At 32.0% G+C, this 14991-nt stretch overlaps 5 protein-coding genes across 5 annotated transcripts; 2 read left to right on the forward strand and 3 right to left on the reverse strand.

Annotated features, from left to right (window-relative positions):
• Positions 1–69: 69 nt before the first annotated feature.
• LOC124445569 (gamma-butyrobetaine dioxygenase-like) lies at positions 70–3588 on the reverse strand. Its single transcript, XM_046996297.1, has 5 exons — positions 3215–3588; positions 1261–1518; positions 1062–1173; positions 613–812; positions 70–535 (listed from the first exon to the last, which is right to left on the reverse strand). Exons 1-5 carry the CDS (start codon positions 3562–3564, stop codon positions 199–201), a joined length of 1257 nt encoding a protein of 418 aa, XP_046852253.1. The 5' UTR covers positions 3565–3588; the 3' UTR covers positions 70–198.
• Positions 3589–4842: 1254 nt separating this feature from the next.
• LOC124445572 (protein mono-ADP-ribosyltransferase PARP15-like) lies at positions 4843–5449 on the forward strand. Its single transcript, XM_046996300.1, has 2 exons — positions 4843–4981; positions 5062–5449. Exons 1-2 carry the CDS (start codon positions 4876–4878, stop codon positions 5346–5348), a joined length of 393 nt encoding a protein of 130 aa, XP_046852256.1. The 5' UTR covers positions 4843–4875; the 3' UTR covers positions 5349–5449.
• Positions 5450–5699: 250 nt separating this feature from the next.
• Positions 5700–9085, reverse strand: LOC124445567 (gamma-butyrobetaine dioxygenase-like). Its single transcript, XM_046996294.1, has 5 exons — positions 8665–9085; positions 6893–7150; positions 6694–6805; positions 6245–6444; positions 5700–6167 (listed from the first exon to the last, which is right to left on the reverse strand). Exons 1-5 carry the CDS (start codon positions 9030–9032, stop codon positions 5831–5833), a joined length of 1275 nt encoding a protein of 424 aa, XP_046852250.1. The 5' UTR covers positions 9033–9085; the 3' UTR covers positions 5700–5830.
• A 782-nt stretch (positions 9086–9867) lies between these two features.
• Positions 9868–10919, forward strand: LOC124445571 (protein mono-ADP-ribosyltransferase PARP14-like). Its single transcript, XM_046996299.1, has 3 exons — positions 9868–10014; positions 10146–10451; positions 10532–10919. Exons 1-3 carry the CDS (start codon positions 9879–9881, stop codon positions 10816–10818), a joined length of 729 nt encoding a protein of 242 aa, XP_046852255.1. The 5' UTR covers positions 9868–9878; the 3' UTR covers positions 10819–10919.
• An 860-nt stretch (positions 10920–11779) lies between these two features.
• LOC124446777 (gamma-butyrobetaine dioxygenase-like) lies at positions 11780–14567 on the reverse strand. The gene is made up of 4 exons (XM_046997655.1): positions 14138–14567; positions 12359–12616; positions 12160–12271; positions 11780–11911 (listed from the first exon to the last, which is right to left on the reverse strand). The coding sequence occupies exons 1-4, from the start codon at positions 14503–14505 to the stop codon at positions 11780–11782; spliced, it is 870 nt and encodes a 289-aa protein (XP_046853611.1). The 5' UTR covers positions 14506–14567.
• Positions 14568–14991: the final 424 nt, after the last annotated feature.

The following is a 14991-nucleotide window of genomic DNA, read 5'->3' on the forward strand; positions in this document are numbered from 1 at the left end:
CTTCACCAGTCTGCAATTCCACATAATAATACAACAACTAGTGAGGATTTCCAAAATAACAAGCCTGAATGTTAATTGATGACTTTAATACTGATTCTGCACTTACAACTTCATGTTAGAGTATATGAAAGTATAAAAATCCATATCTTAATCAAAGTTCTTACATTTACTGTTAAGTTGATGACATAATATTGCGCATTATACTGGAGATGAAACGCCATGTTTTTCAGCAAGCAATCGTATTTTGGAGTGGACACAATCTAAGTTCATATAAGCAAATTGTAACCATCTACTCTTGCTGTCTTTTTCAATTTCGAATGCACTTCTTGCATGAAGAACACGGAAATTGTTGAAAGTCATAGCTTCACCAGACATTATCTTAAGCCAAAAAGATGATTCGTCATCATTCAATAATTCTGTAAAACGTCCATATGCTTTATAAAACGCTTTCATATGTTTTGGCTCCAAAGGCATGTTCCTATCGCGATAATCGTTCCTGTAGCAAACTTGAGACAGTTTACCAAGGAAATCAAGACTATGAAAAAACAAAGTGTATAAGATGATTATGCATGTCAACACAGATTTCATAATGATTCAATAAATATCTCAAACCTAATAAGCCTTTGACGTGAAGTGAAATTGTAATCGCAAATTTCAGATCGGCCTTTAGTACAAAAAGCTACAGGCGTTTCAGCAAGCAAATAAAACGATTCGGGATCTTCTTTAAAAAGTCGGTAAGCAGCATAAAAACCATCAGACCAGCGATTTGCGCCTCCTTTTGAAGAATGTTGTAAACAATGGAACATGCCAATCTAAAAGGAAAGAAACTTTTTAGCATAATTCAAAAGTAACACGGCTTGGTAAATGGCAAAACTATCTTTTTGGTGTATTATTTCAAATATTAGACTGCCGAGAGCATGAAATTGATATAAATTCTTGTCAATGTATGAATTTTTCGATCAAGATGCCAGAAGTTTGTAAAAATTGTCAGTGACCTTGGCGAAAATATGATTATGAACTTAACTATGAAAAAAGTGAATGAAAACTAAGTATTTACATACCATAGGTGGGTGATATGTGTAATTGAAGTCTGTATGTAATTGTAACTCAGCAGATGTATAACCAATATCTGTTACATTATCTTGACTGTGTGTTTTCACTTCAAAGTTTAAACTGAAATAAATGTGATGTAAACAACAACTTTAAAGAAGCCATAAATTTTATCAATAAATACTTGTAAATAAAATGGAATAAATTTACCCATAATTTGTCGACACAAGATAACCAACACGATTTCCTAATTTCTGTAGTTGTAGTTTTTCAACAGGAATGTTTTCTATCTTTGCAATACCAGTTTTGAAAGCTAATTCTACAAGCCATTGATATAAAGTATAATCATTTTCCATAAGCCGTTGATAATCAAAAACAGGCATGGTCTTATTTTTAAACGACGTTAGATCTCCCCACAATTTTACATGGTCTGCCAATATTTCGGTTTCTTGAGTCTGAGGTTTGTGCCTACAACATTTGTAAAAATAATTTCATAAATTATAATTAAGTTTTTAGAAGACGATCGAACTCTTTACAAATGAATGGAAAAAATTCGTACGTCTATACTCAGAAGTTGCAACAGATCCAATGAAAATTTACCAATAATGTGCTCTAGTAGTAGCCACATGAGATGATGTAAAGCTGTAGGACATTTAGACAAAATAAATTTTACGCAATTTTATATTTCACACTAGTTAATGTGATACGTGCAGCAGAAAGTATGTAAATATGATCAATGTTTGTGATTAAAAGTGTCAATCAATTTTTTATTTAACGGTTTTGTTTTTTTACCATAGAGCATTTTTTGTAACTCTAACATCCAAAAGCTGGTTTTAAATAATTCTGACTGAATGATCAACTTTACTTAGTAGTTTAAATCAAGGAGACATTGCACTTCAGACTTTTGGAATGTGACTTCTGAAAACTTGTCTGATGTTAAATTTATCGAACAATCTGTTAAATATTACATTATCTGTCGAGTGTCGAAAGCACATGGATAATAATCTAAGATCACAAGCATTTTCAAACATTCTTCATAGTCCACTTATAACTGATCTTCTTTAGTGAAATAGAGCCTTTGTCGTGGGGTGAAATTTATAAAGTGTTTTAAAAAGAGCAACTACAACGGTAAATGGTATTACTTTATTATTTGACCATTCACCATGGTATTTTATCTTTTTAAAACTGATCTTTTTCTTACTCACAACTTGTTAGTTGTTGCTCACGATATACACGACCACAAAAACAACTTAATTTGATTGAATCTGATTGTATAACATTGTTCAAAATGTCCAAAGACAGAAGTTTGTTTATTCTCCTTGTATAAAATGAGTTATGTTTGTTTTTGAGTGTTCATATCGATTTTTCTAAAATAAAATAATAGCATGTCACTTGACAGTGCTCACATCGTGGAGAGTAAAGTTCTTATATTACGAAAAGCGATACATACGTTAAGTTTGAGCCATGTTGTTTTGTTATTATTTCTTAACAACGTTTTCATTTGAAATAACTCATGTTTGATCTTCGATTGCAATAATTGCACAAAGTTTGTTACTCTTGCATTCATTGTTATTATGACCTTATTGCGCAAAACCAGAAACAAAATTGCAGTAAAATATTACAGTAATATAGAATTTTTTTATATTAAAAGAAAGTTAAGATGCTCCTTTTGTTAGATTACGTTATTATGTAACATAAGTTGATGAGTGATAGCATCTTGGCGTAATGGAAGTGCATGTCTCATGTCACCGCCTTACATTGCATAAAGATTTTTTCTCATATTAGATAATATAAACGTATTAATATGTTTATTCTCTGATGTTGGCTTTTGAACATTGAACTAAATATTACATCATGTAAATCTATTATAGTTCAATGCTTTGGAATTAGATTATATTGACCAATAATGGTGTAGTACGTGTGTTTTCATGTAAATATTAATAAATGCATAACAATATAAAATTTTTCCACTTTTTTCTAAGCCAAAGAATTTCAAATTCGATAGCCGGTTGATGTTTCAAAAGAAAGACAAGCCATTCAAAAAAAAACTAGTGGCTTCTGGCAGTATATTTCTTGTTACGCAAGTTTTTCGCTAACAATTTTTTCCGTGATTTGAGCTAATTAAATTTTCGGCTGCCTAACATAATATCTTTCCTTCACCAACCTCAATAATTGCAATTCTTCAGTTGTATATAAACTGGTGTGACCATCGTTCCATATCACGTTTAACACATTCGAGTCAATATAGACATGTTTGGGTACAACATTCATATCTAAATCCAAAGGAGATATTATCCGTCCTTTCGTAATTGGGTTTTGGTATTTACTGCAATTTTCACGAAGATAAATATGTGGAAATTCATCGAAATTTCCGTCTTTCCATTGAATACTTAGAAATTCGTCATCAACTACAACACTGTTGAGTAATTGATTTTGTCGAGTTGAACTAAATCGAAATAAATTCAACACATTTTGATTTTTCACGAACAACTTGCGTCCAAGCAGTCGCCACATTTTATGCTTCGGAGAAATATGTGAGAACTCTTGAGCATCATGTGCAGCCCTTGACCTTCGGTCTCGGGCTTACAGTGATCTGCTCTCGAGTTCTCCTAAAGATCTCCTCGGTTTGCATACAAGCCTGTGCAAACACAGTAAACATCTTTTATTTTTTAATTATAAAACAACATTATAAAAACGCGTGCTCAGATTGGTCGATGGCCCGTGTTAAGATCAAACACAGGAACGATATTGTAAATGTCAATTCTAATTATTGCAAACTTCATTTTCAATACTGTATTTGGTACAAAGTTCCTAAATAATAGCAATATGCAAATAAGTATTGTTTTTGTGCTTTTCTCGAATCAAGCTTTAATCTGACATAAAAATGTTTCCAAAATAAAAGTTTGAACTTATTGAACATTTAGATCGCGCGTCTGATGAGAAAACAGACTATGTTCATCTCATATTTGGTTGTGGAAAAAAGTCCATCACTGTTCAGGTTTGTGTGCGTTCATATGAAAATATTTCTTCTGCATTTGAAGAAATTGAAAAGTTTATTGAAGATAAAATCATCACTAAAAAAATAAACCAGGAAAAGCTTTATGACGTGATTTTAAAATATTATGAAAAGATGAAAAAGATCGTCGTCGATAATCACATTAGAATGGAATGTGAAAATGAAAGTACAATTTCGTTGACAGGTTTACGTATTAAGGTTATTGAAACAAGCACATTGATTAAGGATTTTATAAATCAGTTCTTTGAAGAAGAAAAAAGATTGAATCAAGTGAATTACATTTCTGAAAATGTTCAATGGTGTTATCACGATGTATACAATAATTTAATCACTTACGATACGAAACTAAATGCTATGATAGAGATTGCCCGTATGGATGGTAAATCAACTGTAGAAATAACAGAACGTAACGGTCACTTCATTATCGATTTCTCAAAAATGCAAGCCACAAACAAAATAACTGGTGAAACAATGAAACTAAAAAGAAAGTTGCTTGGTGCTACTTCAGGTTTGTGTTGTTTTTATCTGCACTTCAACAGTAGAACACTCTTTTACTTAAAACTTTTGTAAATCATTTCTTCTGACTACATATATTCCTACTTATTACATATTTTTCTGTTCCATCAAATTGGTCTCCTCAATCTTCCAATCAAATTGTCTGTCTTGTTAAATTAACACCGACATCATTGGAATATATTGAAGTTCAAAATCATTTCTTCGCTTGCGGTGGCAGCCCAAATAAACTGTACGAGATTCACCGAATACAAAACCCTCAATTATATTCTAGGTACCAGGCCTTTAAGAGTTCTATGCGCGGTAACGTAAATGAAATGCGTCTTTTCCACGGAACCAGTGCAGATAACATTGATTCAATAAATACAAACAACTTTAGTCGTAGTTTTGCTGGAGTAAATGGTAAAAATATTTTTTCCGACATTTCATTGCATGCCACTATTGCAAACTAAAAGAATGGTTCGTAATATTTACATTTCTAGGAGTCGCATATGGAAATGGAGTGTATTTTGCTAAGAATGCATCATATTCCATTAAATACGCTCGGAAGGGAAATTTATGGTCAAAACCAAAAATGTACATTGCTAAGGTGCTTGTTGGAGATTACACTCGTGGAAAAAGCGGAATGAAAGCACCGCCATCCAAAAATGATCCTGAAAATCCTGGTCTACTGTATGATTCTGTTGTCGATAACACAAATAATCCAACTATGTATGTTATATTTCAAGATAATCAGTACTATCCTGAATATCTTTTAACTTTACAATAATTTAATATCAGTCTTAAAGTTCATCTATTTTATATGTAAAATATATTTTTCTTATTGTGAGTAGCTAATTTTAAAATTTAATAGATAATAGTGTCTCTGTAGCATGCGTTCATGGCGTCTTAGATATTCAGTTATGTTTTTCATTCTTTATATAGGCCCGTTCACACGATCCGATTTTTTCGGATCCCAAAAATGGATCGTGTGAACGAGTCTTATCAAAGTGAGTTCATTTGTTTTACATAATTGCCTTTGCTTGAACAGGAAAATGTACATGACAAAAGTTTCTTCACCAGTCTGCAATTCCACATAATAATACAATAACTAGTGAGGATTTCCAAAATAACAAGCCCGTATGTTAATTGATGACTTTAATACTGATTCTGCACTTACAACTTTATGTCAGAGTACATGAAAGTATAAAAATCCATATATTAATGAAAGTTCTTACATTTACTGTTAAGTTGATGACCTAATATTGCGCATTATACTGGAGATGAAACGCTATGTTTTTCAGCAAGCAATCGTATTTTTGAGTGGACACAATCTAAGTTCATATAAGCAAATTGTAACCATCTACTCTTGCTGTCTTTTTCGATTTCGAATGCACTTCTTGCATGAAGAACACGGAAATTGTTGAAAGTCATAGCTTCACCAGACATTATCTTAAACCAAAAAGATGATTCGTCATCATTCAATAATTCTGTAAAACGTCCATAAGCTTTATAAAACGCTTTCATATGTTTTGGCTCCAAAGGCATGTTTCTATCACGATAATCATTCCTGTAACAAACTTGAGACAGTTTACCAAGGAAATCAAGACTATGAAAAAACAAAGTGTATAAGATGACTAAGCATGTCAACACAGATTTCATAATGATTCAATAAATATCTCAAACCTAATAAGCCTTTGACGTGAAGTGAAATTGTAATCGCAAATTTCAGATCGGCCTTTAGTACAAAAAGCTACAGGCGTTTCAGCAAGCAAATAAAATGATTCTGGATCTTCTTTAAAAAGTCGGTAAGCAGCATAAAAACCATCAGACCAGCGATTTGCGCCTCCTTTTGAAGAATGTTGTAAACAATGGAACATGCCAATCTAAAAGGAAAGAAACTTTTTAGCATAATTCAAAAGTAACACGGCTTGGTAAATGGCAAAACTATCTTTTTGGTGTATTATTTCAAAGATTAGACTGCCGAGAGCATTAAATTGATATAAATTCTTGTCAATGTATGAGTTTTCCGACCAAGATGCTAGAAGTTTGTAAAAATTGTCAGTGACCTTGGCGAAAATATGATTGTGAACTTAACTATGAAAAAAGTGAATGAAAACTAAGTATTTACATACCATAGGTTGGTGATATGTGTAACTGAAGTCTGTATGTAAATGTAACTCAGCAGATGTATAACCAATATCTGTTACATTATCTTGACTATGTGTTTTCACTTCAAAGTTTGAACTGAAATAAATGTGATGTAAACAACAACTTTAATGAAGCCATAAATTTTATCAATAAATATTTGTAAGTAAAATTGAATATATTTACCCTAAATTTGTCGACATAAGATAGCCGACACGATTTCCTAATTTCTGTAGTTGCAGTTTTTCAACAGGAATGTTTTCTATCTTCGCAATACCAGTTTTGAAAGCTAATTCTACAAGCCATTGATATAAAGTATAATCATTTTCCATAAGCCGTTGATAATCAAAAACAGGCATGGCCTTATTTTTAAACGACGTTAGATCTCCCCACAATTTTACATGGTCTGCCAATATTTCGGTTTCTTGAGTCTGAGGTTTGTGCCTACAACATTTGTAAAAATAATTTCATAAATTATAATTAAGTTTTTAGAAGACGATCGAACTCTTTACAAATGAATGAAAAAAATTCGTACGTCTATACTCAGAAGTTGCAACAGATCCAATGAAAATTTACCGATAATGTGTCCTAGTAGTAGCCGCATGAGATGATGTAAGGCTGTAGGACATTTAGACAAAATACATTTCATGCAATTTTATATTTCACACTAGTTAATGTGATACGTGCAGCAGAAAGTATGTGAATATGATCAATGCATGTGATGAAAAGTGTACAATTAATTTTTTATTTAACGGTTTTGTTTTTTTACCATAGAGCATTTTTTGTAACTGTATTATCCAAAAGGTGGTTTTAAATAATTCTGACCGCAAGATCAACTTTACTTAGTAGTTTAAATCAAGGAGACATTGCAGTTCAGACTGTTGGAATGTTACTTCTGAAAACTTGTCTGATGTTAAGTTTATCAAACAATCTGTTAAATATTACATTATTCACCATGGTATTTTATCTTTTTAAAACTGATCTTTTTCTTACTCACGATTTGTTAGTTGTTGCTCACGATATACACGACCACAAAACAACTTAATTTGATTGAATCTGATTGTATAACATTGTTCAAAATGTCCCAAGACAGAAGTTTGTTTATTCTCCTTGTATAAAATGAATTATGTTTGTTTTTTATTGTTCATATCGATGTTTTTAAAATAAAATAATAGCATGTCACTTGACAGTGCTCACATCGTGGAGAGTAAAGTTCTTATATTATGAAACGAGATACGTACGTTAAGTTTGAGCTGTGTTGTTTTGTTATTATTTCTTAACAACGTTTTCATTTCAAATAACTCATGTTTGATCTTCGATTGCAATAATTGCACAAAGTTTGATACTATATCATGCTCTTGCATTCATTGTTATTATGATCTTATTGCGCAAAACCGGAAACAAAGTTGCAGTAAAATATAACAGTAATATAGAATTTTTTATATTTAAAGAAAGTTAAGATGTTCCTTTGTTAGATTACGTTATTATGTAACATAAGTTGGTGAGTGATAGCATCTTGGCGTAATGAAGTGCATGTCTAATGTCACCGCCTTACATTGCATAAAGATTTTTTCTCATATTAGATTATATAAACGTATTAATATGTTTATTCTCTGATGTTGGCTTTTGAACATTGAACTAAATATTACATCATGTAAATCTATTATAGTTCAATGCTTTGGAATTAGATTATATTGACCAATAATGGTGTAGTACGTGTGTTTTATGTAAATATTAATAAATGCATAACAATACAACAATTTTCCACTACTATCTAAGCCAAAGAATTTCAAATTCGATAGCCGGTTGATGTTTCAAAGGAAAGACAAGCCATTCAAAAAATAGTGGCTTCTGGCAGTATATTTCTTGTTACGCAAGATTTTCGCTAACAATTTTTTCCCGTGATTTGAGCTAATTAAATTTTCGGCTGCCGAACATAATATCTTTCCTTCACCAACCTCAATAATTGCAATTCTTCAGTTGTAAATAAACTGGTGTGATCATCGTTCCATATCACGTTTAACACATTGGAGTCAATATAGACATGTTTGGGTACAACATTCATATCTAAATCCAAAGGAGATATTATCCGTCCTTTCGTAATTGGGTTTTGGTATTTACTGCAATTTTCACGAAGATAAATATGTGGAAATTCATCGAAATTTCCGTCTTTCCATTGAATACTAAGAAATTCGTCATCAACTACAACACTGTTGAGTAATTGATTTTGTCGAGTTGAACTAAATCGAAATAAATTCAACACGTTTTGATTTTTGCCGAACAACTTGCGTCCAAGCAGTCGCCACATTTTATGCTTCGGAGACATATGTGAGAACTCTAGACATATGCACCCTTGACCTTTGGTTTCGCGCTTGCAGTGATCTGCTCTCGAGTTCTCCTAAAGATCTCCTCGGTTTGCATACAAGCCTGTGCAAACACAGTAAACATCTTTTATTTTTTAATTATAAAACAACATTATAAAAACGCGTGCTCAGATTGGTCGAGGCCCGGTTAAGATCAAACACAGCAACGATGTTGTAGATGTAAATTCTAATTATTGCAAATTTCATTTTCAATACTGTATTTGACAAAGTTCCTAAATAATAGCAATATGCAAATAAGTATTGTTTTGTGCTTTTCTCGAATCAAGCTTTAATCTGACATAAAAATGTTTCCAAAATAAAAGTTTGAACTTATTGAACATTTAGATCGCGCGTCTGATGAGAAAACAGACTTTTTTCTTCTCATATTTGGTTGTGGAAAAGAGTCCATCACTGTTCAGGTTTGTGGGCGTTCATATGAACATATTTCTTCTGCATTTGAAGAAATTGAAAAGTTGATTGAAGATAAAATCATCAGTAAAAAAATAAACCAGGCAAAGCTTTATGACGTGATTTTAAAATATTATGAAAAGATGAAAAAGATCGTCGTCGATAATCACATTAGAATGGAATGTGAAAATGAAAGTACAATTTCGTTGACAGGTTTACGTATTAAGGTTATTGAAACAAGCACATTGATTAAGGATTTTATAAATCAGTTCTTTGAAGAAGAAAAAAGATTGAATCAAGTGAATTACATTTCTGAAAATGTTCAATGGTGTTATCACGATGTATACAATAATTTAATCACTTACGAAACGAAACTAAATACTATGATAGAGATTGCCCGTATGGATGGTAAATCAACTGTAGAAATAACAGAACGTAACGGTCACTTCATTATCGATTTCTCAAAAATGCAAGCCACAAACAAAATAACTGGTGAAACAATGAAACTAAAAAGAAAGTTGCTTGGTGCTACTTCAGGTTTGTGTTGTTTTACCTTGAAAAGTAACAACGTTCACTGTTTTTATCTGCACTTCAACAGTAGAACACTCTTTTACTTAAAACTTTTGTAAATCATTTCTTCTGACTACATATATTCCTACTTATTACAGATTTTTCTGTTCCATCAAATTGGTCTCCTCAATCTTCCAATCAAATTGTCTGGCTTGTTAAATTAACACCGACATCATTGGAATATATTGAAGTTCAAAATCATTTCTTCGCTTGCGGTGGCAGCCCAAATCAACTGTACGAGATTCACCGAATACAAAACCCTCAATTATATTCTAGATACCAGGCCTTTAAGAGTTCTATGCGCGGTAACGTAAATGAAATGCGTCTTTTCCACGGAACCAGTGCAGATAACATTGATTCAATAAATACAAACAACTTCAGTCGTAGTTTTGCTGGAGTAAATGGTAAAAATATTTTTTCCGACATTTCATTGCATGCCACTATTGCAAACTAAAAGAATGGTTCGTAATATTTACATTTCTAGGAGTCGCATATGGAAATGGAGTGTATTTTGCTAAGAATGCATCATATTCCATTAAATACGCTCGGAAGGGAAATTTATGGTCAAAACCAAAAATGTACATTGCTAAGGTGCTTGTAGGAGATTACACTTGTGGAAAAAGGAGAATGAAAGCACCGCCATCCAAAAATGATCCTGAAAATCCTGGTCTACTGTATGATTCTGTTGTCGATAACACAAATAATCCAACTATGTATGTTATATTTCAAGATAATCAGTACTATCCTGAATATCTTTTAACTTTACAATAATTTAGTATCAGTCTTAAAATGTTCATCTATTTTATATGTAAAATCTATTTTTCTTGTTGTGAGTAGCTAATTTTAAAATTTAATAGATAATAGTCTCTCTTAGCATGCGTTCATGGCGTCTTAGATATTCAGTTATGTTTTTCATTCTTTATATGCCCGTTCACACGATCCGATTTTTTCGAATCCTAAAATGGATCGTGTGAACGAGTCTTATCAAAGTGAGTTCATTTGTTTTACATAATTGCTTTTGCTTGAACAGGAAAATGTACATGAAAAAAGTTTCTTCACCATTCTGCAATTCCACATAATAATGCAATAACTACTGAGGATTTCCAAAATAACAAGCCCGAATGTTAATTGATGACTTTAATACTGATTCTGCACTTACAACTTCATGTTAGAGTATATGAAAGTATAAAAATCCATATTTTAATGAAAGTTCTTACATTTACTGTTAAGTTGATGACCTAAGATTGCGCATCATACTGGAGATGAAACGCCATGTTTTTCAGCAAGCAATCGTATTTTTGAGTGGACACAATCTAAGTTCATATAAGAAACTTGTAACCATCTACTCTTGCTGTCTTTTTCGATTTCGAATGCACTTCTTGCATGAAGAACACGGAAATTGTTGAAAGTCATAGCTTCACCAGACATTATCTTAAACCAAAAAGATGATTCGTCATCATTCAATAATTCTGTAAAACGTCCATAAGCTTTATAAAACGCTTTCATATGTTTTGGCTCCAAAGGCATGTTCCTATCGCGATAATCGTTCCTGTAGCAAACTTGAGACAGTTTACCAAAGAAATCAAGACTATGAAAAAACAAAGTGTATAAGATGACTAAGCATGTCAACACAGATTTCATAATGATTCAATAAATATCTCAAACCTAATTAGCCTTTGACGTGAAGTGAAATTGTAATCGCAAATTTCAGATCGGCCTTTAGTACAAAAAGCTACAGGCGTTCCAGCAAGCAAATAAAATGATTCGGGATCTTCTTTAAAAGTCGGTAAGCAGCATAAAAACCATCAGACCAGCGATTTGCGCCTCCTTTTGAAGAATGTTGTAAACAATGGAACATGCCAATCTAAAAGGAAAGAAACTTTTTAGCATAATTCAAACGTACACGGCTTGGTAAATGGCAAAACTATCTTTTTGGTGTATTATTTCAAAGATTAGACTGCCGAGAGCATGAAATTGATATAAATTCTTGTCAATGTATGAGTTTTCCGACGAAGATGCTAGAAGTTTGTAAAAATCGTCAGTGACCTTGGCGAAAATATGATTGTGAACTTAACTATGAAAACAGTGAATGAAAACTAAGTATTTACATACCATAGGTTGGTGATATGTGAAAGTGTAGTCTGTATGTAATTGTAACTCAGCAGATGTATAACCAATATCTGTTGCATTATCTCGACTGTGTGTTTTCACGTCATGGATTATACTGAAATAATTGTGATATAACCAACAACTTTAAAGAAGCCATAAATTTTATCAATACATACTTGTAAATAAAATGGAATAAATTTACCCATAATTTGTCGACACAAGATAACCAACACGATTTCCTAATTTCTGTAGTTGTAGTTTTTCAACAGGAATGTTTTCTATCTTTGCAATACCAGTTTTGAAAGCTAATTCTACAAGCCATTGATATAAAGTATAATCATTTTCCATAAGCCGTTGATAATCAAAAACAGGCATGGTCTTATTTTTAAACGACGTTAGATCTCCCCACAATTTTACATGGTCTGCCAATATCTCAGTTTCTTGAGTCTGAGGTTTGTGCCTACAACATTTGTAAAAATAATTTCATAAATTATAATTAAGTTTTTAGAAGACGATCGAACTCTTTACAAATGAATGAAAAAAATTCGTACGTCTATACTCAGAAGTTGCAACACATCCAATGAAAATTTACCGATAATGTGCCCTAGTAGTAGCCACATGAGATGATGTAAGGCTGTAGGACATTTAGACAAAATACATTTCATGCAATTTTATATTTCACACTAGTTAATGTGATACGTGCAGCAGAAAGTATGTGAATATGATCAATGTTTGTGATTAAAAGTGTCAATCAATTTTTTATTTAACGGTTTTGTTTTTTTACCATAGAGCATTTTTTGTAACTGTATTATCCAAAAGGTGGTTTTAAATAATTCTGACCGCAAGATCAACTTTACTTAGTAGTTTAAATCAAGGAGACATTGCAGTTCAGACTGTTGGAATGTTACTTCTGAAAACTTGTCTGATGTTAAGTTTATCAAACAATCTGTTAAATATTACATTATTCACCATGGTATTTTATCTTTTTAAAACTGATCTTTTTCTTACTCACGATTTGTTAGTTGTTGCTCACGATATACACGACCACAAAAACAAGTTAATTTGATTGAATCTGATTGTATAACATTGTTCAAAATGTCCCAAGACAGAAGTTTGTTTATTCTCCTTGTATAAAATGAATTATGTTTGTTTTTTATTGTTCATATCGATGTTTTTAAAATAAAATAATAGCATGTCACTTGACAGTGCTCACATCGTGGAGAGTAAAGTTCTTATATTATGAAACGAGATACGTACGTTAAGTTTGAGCTGTGTTGTTTTGTTATTATTTCTTAACAACGTTTTCATTTCAAATAACTCATGTTTGATCTTCGATTGCAATAATTGCACAAAGTTTGATACTATATCATGCTCTTGCATTCATTGTTATTATGATCTTATTGCGCAAAACCGGAAACAAAGTTGCAGTAAAATATAACAGTAATATAGAATTGTTTTATATTTAAAGAAAGTTAAGATGTTCCTTTTGTTAGATTACGTTATTATGTAACATAAGTTGGTGAGAGTGATAGCATCTTGGCGTAATGAAGTGCATGTCTAATGTCACCGCCTTACATTGCATAAAGATTTTTTCTCATATTAGATTATATAAACGTATTAATATGTTTATTCTCTGATGTTGGCTTTTGAACATTGAACTAAATATTACATCATGTAAATCTATTATAGTTCAATGCTTTGGAATTAGATTATATTGACCAATAATGGTGTAGTACGTGTGTTTTTATGTAAATATTAATAAATGCATAACAATACAACAATTTTCCACTACTATCTAAGCCAAAGAATTTCAAATTCGATAGCCGGTTGACGTTTCAAAGGAAAGACAAGCCATTCAAAAAAAATAGTGGCTTCTGGCAGTATATTTCTTGTTACGCAAGATTTTCGCTAACAATTTTTTCCCGTGATTTGAGCTAATTAAATTTTCGGCTGCCGAACATAATATCTTTCCTTCACCAACCTCAATAATTGCAATTCTTCAGTTGTAAATAAACTGGTGTGATCATCGTTCCATATCACGTTTAACACATTGGAGTCAATATAGACATGTTTGGGTACAACATTCATATCTAAATCCAAAGGAGATATTATCCGTCCTTTCGTAATTGGGTTTTGGTATTTACTGCAATTTTCACGAAGATAAATATGTGGAAATTCATCGAAATTTCCGTCTTTCCATTGAATACTAAGAAATTCGTCATCAACTACAACACTGTTGAGTAATTGATTTTGTTGAGTTGAACTAAATCGAAATAAATTCAACACGTTTTGATTTTTGCCGAACAACTTGCGTCCAAGCAGTCGCCACATTTTATGCTTCGGAGACATATGTGAGAACTCTAGACATATGCACCCTTGACCTTTGGTTTCGCGCTTGCAGTGATCTGCTCTCGAGTTCTCCTAAAGATCTCCTCGGTTTGCATACAAGCCTGTGCAAACACAGTAAACATCTTTTATTTTTTAATTATAAAACAACATTATAAAAACGCGTGCTCAGATTGGTCGAGGCCCGGGTTAAGATCAAACACAGCAACGATGTTGTAGATGTAAATTCTAATTATTGCAAATTTCATTTTCAATACTGTATTTGATACAAAGTTCCTAAATAATAGCAATATGCAAATAAGTATTGTTTTTGTGCTTTTCTCGAATCAAGCTTTAATCTGACATAAAAATGTTTCCAAAATAAAAGTTTGAACTTATTGAACATTTAGATCGCGCGTCTGATGAGAAAACAGACTTTTTTCTTCTCATATTTGGTTGTGGAAAAGAGTCCATCACTGTTCAGGTTTGTGGGCGTTCATATGAACATAT

Source organism: Xenia sp. Carnegie-2017, unplaced genomic scaffold (assembly GCF_021976095.1).
Source record: "Xenia sp. Carnegie-2017 unplaced genomic scaffold, XeniaSp_v1 HiC_scaffold_22, whole genome shotgun sequence".
In the NCBI taxonomy this organism is placed as follows: domain Eukaryota; kingdom Metazoa; phylum Cnidaria; class Anthozoa; order Malacalcyonacea; family Xeniidae; genus Xenia; species Xenia sp. Carnegie-2017.

Bases quoted from the DNA above. Each gene is read 5' to 3' on its own strand.
- LOC124445569 (XM_046996297.1), bottom strand. From the start codon at position 3,564: ATGTGGCGACTGCTTGGACGCAAGTTGTTCGTGAAAAATCAAAATGTG. The intron at 1,519-3,214 runs GTTGGTGAAGGA...CAAATGTTGTAG, and splicing joins GAAGAATTGCAATTATTGAG to GCACAAACCTCAGACTCAAG. The intron at 1,174-1,260 runs GTAAATTTATTC...CATTTATTTCAG, and splicing joins CTTGTGTCGACAAATTATGG to TTTAAACTTTGAAGTGAAAA.
- LOC124445572 (XM_046996300.1), top strand. From the start codon at position 4,876: ATGCGCGGTAACGTAAATGAAATGCGTCTTTTCCACGGAACCAGTGCA. The intron at 4,982-5,061 runs GTAAAAATATTT...TTACATTTCTAG, and splicing joins TAGTTTTGCTGGAGTAAATG to GAGTCGCATATGGAAATGGA.
- LOC124445567 (XM_046996294.1), bottom strand. From the start codon at position 9,032: ATGTCTCCGAAGCATAAAATGTGGCGACTGCTTGGACGCAAGTTGTTC. The intron at 7,151-8,664 runs GTTGGTGAAGGA...CAAATGTTGTAG, and splicing joins GAAGAATTGCAATTATTGAG to GCACAAACCTCAGACTCAAG. The intron at 6,168-6,244 runs GTTTGAGATATT...GTTTTTTCATAG, and splicing joins TCACGTCAAAGGCTTATTAG to TCTTGATTTCCTTGGTAAAC.
- LOC124445571 (XM_046996299.1), top strand. From the start codon at position 9,879: ATGGATGGTAAATCAACTGTAGAAATAACAGAACGTAACGGTCACTTC. The intron at 10,015-10,145 runs GTTTGTGTTGTT...TACTTATTACAG, and splicing joins GTTGCTTGGTGCTACTTCAG to ATTTTTCTGTTCCATCAAAT. The intron at 10,452-10,531 runs GTAAAAATATTT...TTACATTTCTAG, and splicing joins TAGTTTTGCTGGAGTAAATG to GAGTCGCATATGGAAATGGA.
- LOC124446777 (XM_046997655.1), bottom strand. From the start codon at position 14,505: ATGTCTCCGAAGCATAAAATGTGGCGACTGCTTGGACGCAAGTTGTTC. The intron at 12,617-14,137 runs GTTGGTGAAGGA...CAAATGTTGTAG, and splicing joins GAAGAATTGCAATTATTGAG to GCACAAACCTCAGACTCAAG. The intron at 11,912-12,159 runs GTATGTAAATAC...CTTTCCTTTTAG, and splicing joins TCACATATCACCAACCTATG to ATTGGCATGTTCCATTGTTT.